Raw genomic sequence first — 8468 nt, 5'->3', positions numbered from 1 at the left:
GTGCGCGCGCAGCTCGACGTCCAGGCCGAAGCAATCGAAGAGCCGCGTCTCCGATCTCGTTCTCCTTTGAGGTCCTGGAGCGCGCCGAGGGCGCGTCTAGTCCCGGGTGCTTTCCTAGGGCGTCTCTGGAGTCTGGAGGACCCCTGATTCCAGACATGTGTGTCCGCAAGTTAAGCAAAATGTCAAGATACCCGAATGGGACTTTTTCAGGCATCAGGGTACCTGGCGGTGATGGTGGTGGGCACCCGTGGGATTCACGAAGGGTCCAGGACTTTGGATTCCCGTCTGGGTCCTGGGCTCTGGCACCCGGGCTACAACCTGAACCCCAGGGCTGGATCACCTGCTCCCGGCCAGGCCGCTGGGACCGCCCGACCTCCCAGCATCTAGCACCTGGGCACGGTCGACTTTGTGGTTAGGCCTCCAGACAATTACATGTTTATTTTAATGCATGATAATACATACAGGTGGGCAAGTCAGAGGTGTGCAACGTGACGAATGATCACAGAGTGAGCACGCCGGCGAGAACTGTCGGCCCTGCTGCAGAAACCGAACACTGCTTTGAAAGCGTCCCGTCTGAGAATGATAGTTTTATTTCTTCCTTTCCATTTTGTATACTAGTTCTTTATTTTTTTTGCCCCGTGGCATTGGCTGGAATCTTAAGTACAATGTTGGACAGTGGTGATAGGGGACATCCTTTTAGCAGGCATCACTTCATAGCCAAGGGGGGAAAAACTTAATCAAGTGATCAAAGTTACTATCACCAATCATGAAACAAATCAAAATCCTGTATCACCTACTAGGATACAATGAGGAGAACACATTACTTCTGGGAGATTCCGGTTAAAGACATCTGACCAGAATTGAAATATGAGGAAACCTCAGACAAAGACATTGAGGGTCAGCATACAAATAACTGGCCTGTTGTCCTTAAAAGGTTCAAGGTCATGAAAGTCAGGGAAAGACTGAAGAACTGTTGTAGGTTGAAGAAGACTTGAGAGACATGAGGATTAGATGCAAAGTGTGATCTAAACTGGGTCCTTTTGCTAAGGGCATTCCTGGGACAACTGGCAAAACTGGAATGGGGTCAGACTAGACGGTAGGTAGTACTATATCCATGTGAATTTCCTGAACTTCTGATGATTATATAAGAGAAGGTCCTTGTTTATAGGAAATAGCCTCTAAAATATTTGGGGGTGGATGGGTAATAGGGTATCATATCGGTAATTTACTTTCAAATTGTTCAGGAAAACATTTCTTTGTACTGTACTTGCAACTTTGTACTGTACTTGCAATTTTCCCTTGTGATTGTTTCAAAATAAAAACGCTGCAACAATCCAAACTTCACTTACTCCCACAGAGGACCACCAGGTGGAGTCCTTAGACCAAAGAGCTGGTTTTGGCCCTTGGCGTGCAGGATTGAAAAGAGTTTATTTCTTTACTTTAAAACAGGAAATTTGTATGGGTTTTTTATTGCTTCAGCATATGGACAGGGAGATAAACTGGAGGCAGTTGTATTAACCTTAGGTTATCTCTATGAAGTTGAGAACAGATTTTCTGTTTTGATTTCATTTCTTTTAGCTAGAGAGTCTCAACCTCAGCACAGGTGACATTTTTAGGCTGGATTATTCTTCGTTGTGGGGCTGTCCTGTGCATTCTATCATGTTTAGAAGTATCCCAGGCCTCAGCCCACTAAGTGTCAGTATTTTTCTCCAGTTGTGACCCCCAAATACCCCCAGATATTGCCAGATGTCCCCAGGGACACAAGACTCACCCCCGGTTGAGAACCACTGTTTTTGGCAACGAGATGTTTTCTGCTCTGGGCACGTGGACTCCTATTTGCTCAACAAGGAGTGTAGTAGGTATCTGATCACCCTTAGTGTAGCTGGTACATATTGGGGTAGGGGGCAGCTTCGGGTGGTGGGAACTGAACCCCAGGGCATGAGATGGGTGCTCAGTGTTGCATCACCTAGGGGTGCTGTTCTGTGCACAGACAAGCCACAGAGCCTGGGTAGTCAGGAAGGATAAGGCCTGGGTTCAAGGAAGAAAAGAAGCAGAGAAGTCCGGAGCGGGATGCAGTCTCCTCCTTTCCCACGGCAGCCAGCACCCAGTCGCCTCCAGCTGGCTGGGCAGAACCTGAAGATGCTGCAGAATGGCTGGTGTATTACTTTTTGTTCTTATTAAAATGCCCTTCTTTTGAACTTTACTTCTCCATCTCCTTGCCTTTCCATCCTCTGATGTAAATCTCCACCTTTTACCAGCTCCCAGGGGCCCCAGCATACCCCAAGCATTCAGGTTTAAGCTCCCTGTGGCCATATTATCAATGATTTAAATGCAATGAATGACCATCCCCCCATATTCAAGGACACTGCACTGTTGGCCTCACTTAGACCATGGTGCCCTTTGGTTTTTCTCAACCTCTGTCCAGCCCCCTTGCCATTACAGCTGTGTCTTCTGTAAAAGGTGCAATTCTCCCCAGCTCTTTACATAATTACCAGGTATAAAGTCCACCGTGGCCTGGGGGGGATGGGGATATGCACCTGGGGATCACTTTGAGGTGCAAAAGAATTTGGGGACAGGGTAAGGAAAATGTCACCCCCTGGAAATAAAGCTGGTTTAAAACAAATGCATCATGGTTGCCTTTGGTCAGCTGCACAAGTGACGCCCCCTGCTGCAGAGAGAGCCAGCCTCCCTCCCTGGGCACGTGGATGGGAGCAACCTTGCCAGTAGGTGGCCCAAGGCAAGTCACTTTACGTCTGTGAGCCTCCGTCTGTGAAATGACAGATTTACAGGAAAAGATCCATGATTCTGTCACATAAAATAAATTCCATGAACATGTCCTGCTCCAACTGAGTCTAGATGAGGTTACGGTTGGGCCATTTGCAAAAAAAAAGGCATTTTATGTCGTCAGTCCTTTTTAACAAGGTGGCATTTGGTCCTAAGAATTTTGTGAACAGGTTCCCAGCTGCCCACGGCACTCGTCAGCCCCAGGACAGGCTGGCCCAGCCACTGCGATGAGGGTATGTGCGCTCCAAGGCTGTCTGGCTGGCTTCCTGTAGTTGGTGTGCTTTGGGAATAAAAGTTTATTTCTGAGTCAGTTCTAAACAATTTAGACCATAAGCGCTCAGTGGGCAAAGCACTCTAGCGGCTACAAGGGCTCCCCTCCCCCACCAGAGACACTCAGCTGCTGGTTTTAGTCTCATGTGAGTCTCCTGGGGGAGGTTGAATCCCTATCAGTCATCAGCCCATTCCTGACTGCTGTCTCGCAAATACACCCACTCATTTCCCCACTGCCCCCTCACACTGACAGGTCTGGTCAATTCATGCTCATGCTGGGTGGTGTCGGGTTGTGGGCCTTACCCCCATTTTCTGACAGCATCATGCTACACCCCTCCCGCTAGGTGGTCACAGGAAGAACTCCCTGGAGCCTCTTTCTGTTGCACAAACCTGTCCCTGTGGCCACAGCTGATGGGACCCGTGAATGCCGATGAAGGCAGACCAACCAGGACCAAGAAGCAGACTCAGAAAGCTCCACCTGGGAGATGTTGGTGGTCTTGTCATTTGTCCCATTCACTGCTCCAATGCAAAGGGGTCCAGGTGACATTTAATGCTGGTCTTAGGGTTCCCAAGGCCCAGCAGAATCCTTCCCTGAAATTCTGAGTCAACCCTGGGATCCTAAAACAATGCCCCTCAGCCACTTTTGTTTTTTCCTAAGTCAATTCTAGTTGGTGAATTTCCTTTATTTGCAGCTGAAGGATTCCTAGCAAAACAAGCTTCTGAACTTGCACAGAGGCCACGGTCAAAATCGCATGCAGCATGGAACGCATGGTGCAGGGGTTTCAGTTTCTGTGCAGAAAGAAGCTGTAACCTAATTCAATCAGGCTTGGCAGCCATAGGTGAAGGGGCTTGCAGTCTGGGATAGAAAGGGAACATCCCTCTAACCAGCCGCTCCACCCAAGCGGGCTTCTGTGGCCTGAAGAGGGTCTGTTTGCCAAAGGACACCCTGGGGCTGGAACTCTGGGATGTCTCCCGTGACTTGGTCCCATCAACATTCTCTAAAGCTAAAGACCTTCCATGTAATGACATCAAACAGTTCTGGAAACCACAAATACAACCATTTCCCCCACTGGTCAGCACCTGTGTTTAACTGTCGTGCCTTAGAAAGAAATACAGGCTCCTTTGCTGTGGGATGTTAACTCTTTTATTAATTTAAGGTTAACTGCTCTGTGGATTTGTTTTCTTCCGGAGTTGTGGATTCGCCAAACACCCGCTGGATTTCCCCCCAGCCCCCCAGGGATAAGTCAGATGCATTCCAGTCAAAGAGCGGGGCAGGGCAAGATGGAGAAGGAGTGAGCTGGAAACAATTTAAGGCAAATGTTACCCCCTTATTGCAGGGACTCGATCAAGCAGATCTGTGCATTTCAATGAAAATATATGAACTCTTTGTCAGAATAACATCGGTACAAATCAGAACATTTAGCTTATAAAATGCCTACACAGGTTTGGCAGAAAGAGGTCCAACCGTGTCGTTGGGTTCAACCGTCCCGAGTTGCAGAGGCCAGGTGTATTTTAAAAGCAATTCCGCGAAATGGGAAGTGACAGATGATAAACAGTTCACGGGCTGGGGTGACACTGTGTTAACAGGAACTGCTTGGTTGTCGGGGTCTTTTTTGGCTGGCCCCCGGGGACGCCTTCAGAAGGCTGTGCAGCGGGTACAGGGGGTCATTCGGGCCACAAGACTCCTAGAGACACAGACAGAAGGCAGTGACAGGGAGTACTCGGCTCACGCAAAGGACAGTCCTCCAGAGAAGGAAAGGGTCTCCCCATCCCGGTCTGGAATCTGACTTTCGAAGCCTGCGATTTCAGAAGTCGCTGGCTGTGTAGGAATAGAGGCTCCGTCCCCAGTGGTCGCACATTTTATGTCCCCAGGTCTACCTTATCTACAGGCTGACCAAACCACCCCCCACCAGCCTGCTTTGCAGCAGGCAATGAGCAGGCGTGCCATGTGGCCCGTCGTCACGCGTGGGGACAGCCAGGTTCTGCGGGCTGGACCCGGTGGCTGAGGCTGACTACGGAGCTGCGGGAAGCTGGGAGAAGAGCGATGTGTGAGGCCAAGCGTCTTGACTGTCTGCTTTGGTCTGGAAGCTTCAGTAAACTTGTGGTCCCAGAGGCTGCTCGGAAGCTGGAGCTGTGGATGCCCAGAATCCACTGGGTTCCCGGGTGGAATTTGCCAGAAGAGTGCAGCCAGCCAGTGCGTCTGGGAGGAGCTGCTCCTGGAGGCCCACCGCCTGATCTGGGTGCCCCGAGATGCTGCCGAAGGGCCTGGCTCCTGGGGGGTAAAGCTGTCAGGCAGGGCACCACCCCGAAACGGGCTCTGGCCCACGGTCTGGAGACAGGTGGACAGACGGCCGGACGGCCCGCAGGGGCCGGAGCCCCTACCCAGCCAGGAGGCACGTACGGCAGCAGAACTGGATGAAGAGCTTCCGTTCACACAGCCGGTTGGACTTGACCATCTCGCAGAACGTTTCGTCCGCTGGGGCCCCCCCAGGAGAGAGAGCAGAGATATGTCAGACTTTGGGGCCTGTTTCATGGTTCTAACCATCCCGCTGTACCGGGCCGGGGGAGGGGACACGGAGTGGGGGTGGCAGCCGGGGCAGCCCTCACAGTCACCCTGGTGACATGCAGGGGCCCCTGCTGAGCCTGGGAGACAAAGGGGGTTCAGGAGGCCTGGGGGTGCAAAGCACAGGTCAGGAGGATATTGGGGCCGTGCCAGCGGGGTCTCGGTGCTCATGTGCACCTCCTTGCAGACAGCTGTGCTGGGGGTGAGCCTGGGAGGGGACTCGGGGGGGGGCAGGGGCAGGAAGAGAGGCTGTTGCTGTGGTCTGGGGGGAGGGAAGGAACGGGAGGGACACAGTCGGCAACGCAGATGGAAAGCTCACGGGGAGGGCAAGAGCCATGGAGGTCAGCCCCACCCCTTGGCTGCTGGCTTTTGAGAATGTGTAGCCCTTCATGGGACCCACAGACCCTCCTGTGACCACCTCACTTTCCTGGGCTGGATACAAAACCTAAGCAGGTGACTTCCTAAAGAGGGAGAAGGGGCACAGTTCTGCAAACCAGAAAAATAACCAAACACCGAGGCAAGGAGGCCATCTCGTGGTCTGCAGGGTGTGCCCAAGGCTCTCTCTGCAGGCCCAAGGCTCGGCCAGGCCAGGCCCAGGGCCAGCTCTGTGCCCAGGACAGTGCGGCTCTGGCAGCTCCCTCTCCGGCACGCCAGGCCGCGGTGCCAGAGTCGGCTGTGTGGCTTCTCCTGTGGCTTCTGCGCCTTGGAAGTCCTCTTCCCTGCCATGGCTCCTGTACTAGCTCTCCAGGCCAAGTGCTCTGCCAACCCTTCCTCTTGCCTGGAATCCCCAGACTGGTCTTTGGTCTCCTCTGACTCCGTTTTTTCACCCAGAGACCCAGGTTCTCAAATGGCACTGATGTGGGTCCTCCCTGTGGGACACGTGGGCTGCGACCCTTCAGGCCTCCTACTTTGACCTCCAAGGTCAGGCCTTGACTAATGGAAGTCACCACACACAGGTGCCTGGGGCTCATGGCATGAGAGTGGGAACAGTACGAGAACAGAATCATTTTTAAGTCACTCAGCAAACAGACCAGCGGTAGCTGGGCTGCTGGCCGGGATGCCTCTGTGCTCAACGTCAGAGGCCTAAAGGAAAGGGAGGAGGTGTAGGGCAGCCCCAGGACGGTCAACCAAAGTGGGGCAAGCACGCCTGCCCAGAGGGGCTGCCGTTCCTGCATTTCCTTTTCGTTTTGACCAGAGGCCAGGGGACTGAGCTCCCCCAAGGGAAGACCTGGAGGTAGCGCAGTGCCCGCCCATCTGTCACCCGCCAGCGCTCACCGTTGCTGCAGGTGTGGTTGCTGATACACGAGGTTCCCAGCTGCGTGAAGCCCGTCTTACATCGGCTGCAGTTCCTGCTGGAGCCTTCACAACTCAAGCAGTTTTCATCACACCTGTGTGGGGACACGAGTTCCCGTTACTGCTTGGTGAACAGGCCTAATGCCTCCTACCGCCTCTGGTCTGTGCCCACCCCCTACTGCAGCTGTGTCTCCCTCAATGGCCTGAGACCCCGGCCATGCTTTGGCAGGTCCTTCCTCCCGTTGGACTGCACTGGTGCCCTGGGAGGGCGGATACAGTCATGCCAGCGGGCAGGCACAGGCCCAGAGCTGAGCACAGGCTGAGGTCTCTGAAACGTCCTGCGGCCCACCTGCGTGCCTTCCTGGGCATGGGGCTCCCACCCCACAGGTGGCTCCTGGAGTAGTGTCGGCACTCATTCTTGGGACTCAGGGCAGGCTCCACCCAGTGATGTGACAGACGTGATGGTGGAGCTGGCCTGGGGGCAGCGGGTGCCCTTCCGATCCTGCCCCAAAGATAGGACCCGGGGCTGTTTCTCAGAGCACCACAACCTCAGGGGAGGGTCTGCACAGCACGGCCCTCAGGCCACACCCAGAAGTTTAAGTCTGATCAGAACAGTCACACTCATTAATCTGCATACTGTCTGACTCTGCTTTCACGGGGGTGGAGTTGAGTAGCCATGGCACAGACTGTGTGGGCAGCAAACCCAAGTCACCGACTGTTGGGGCCCTGTACGCAAAGCTGGCAGTCATTGCTCAGGGTCACGTGTGGGCCTGCTGTCCCCACCGCCTTTTCCCAGTCCAGCCCCCAGGGACAGGGTCTCCACCGTACTCCCGTTCGCTGCCAGCCTTCCCTGTCTCTGCCAGCTACAGGCCCCAGACGTGGAGCTCAGACGGGCTGGGCAGGAGTCTGGCTGCTGATGCCTGGGCCTGCCCTGTGTGGGCAGTTCTTTGTTTATGACGCATGCCACCTGCCCAGTCAGCGACTGGGACCTCCACCAGGGTCAATTCTGCCATCGGCTGCCTGCACAGAGCCACCCGCCTGCCCTCAACCCAGACGAGAGGCGATTTTTGTTCAGAAGGGAACACAGCTGGGTTAAGAGCCAGAATTAGGCGCTGTGTGGATACACAGTGAATGGAAAGGGAGAATGGTGAATGAGGGGTTACAACAGACGCGCATTAAGTGGGGAGGAAATGGCTTTAGCATGAGGAAATTGTCAAGATCTTTCATTTTCTCTAAAGTATCAAATGTAAAGTTTTAAGGAAGTCCAAGGACGCCGTTTCCTTCACTACCACCAGTGTGAACGCATCGCGGTCTGTGGCATCTGCTCCTGGGGTGTGAGCACCTCCCGGCAGGCGCCTTGTATCCTGCTTCCTGTCCTCTCCCAGCTACACTGTGCTCGGCACGTAGTAGGTGCTCAACAAATGCTCCTTAAGTGAACAAAGGACCGAAAGCCGCCAACTGAGTTGTGGCCCTGGCAAGCATTCACTGCTGGGGTCCCGTCCTCTGTAAAGGGGTTCCTGTCTGCTTACCACACCCACCGTACTGGTGGGACCTGACA

General features: G+C 53.8%; 1 protein-coding gene across 2 annotated transcripts in view; it reads right to left on the bottom strand.

Moving 5' to 3' along the window:
• Positions 1–4175: 4175 nt before the first annotated feature.
• PCSK6 (proprotein convertase subtilisin/kexin type 6) overlaps positions 4176–8468 on the bottom strand; it is a 126907-nt gene continuing 122614 nt past the window's right edge. For both annotated transcript variants that reach the window (XM_074318149.1, XM_074318150.1), the window contains 2 exons: positions 6893–7005; positions 4176–5530 (listed from right to left, as the gene is read on the bottom strand). In XM_074318149.1, coding sequence (XP_074174250.1) covers positions 5433–5530; positions 6893–7005 — 211 coding nt within the window. In that variant the 3' untranslated portion in view covers positions 4176–5432. The remainder of the gene's footprint in view (positions 5531–6892; positions 7006–8468) is intronic.

The sequence above is a fragment of the Rhinolophus sinicus genome, linkage group LG13 (genome assembly GCF_036562045.2).
Source record: "Rhinolophus sinicus isolate RSC01 linkage group LG13, ASM3656204v1, whole genome shotgun sequence".
Classification (NCBI taxonomy): Eukaryota; Metazoa; Chordata; class Mammalia; order Chiroptera; family Rhinolophidae; genus Rhinolophus; species Rhinolophus sinicus.
This window is presented reverse-complemented; position numbering and strand designations above follow the sequence as displayed.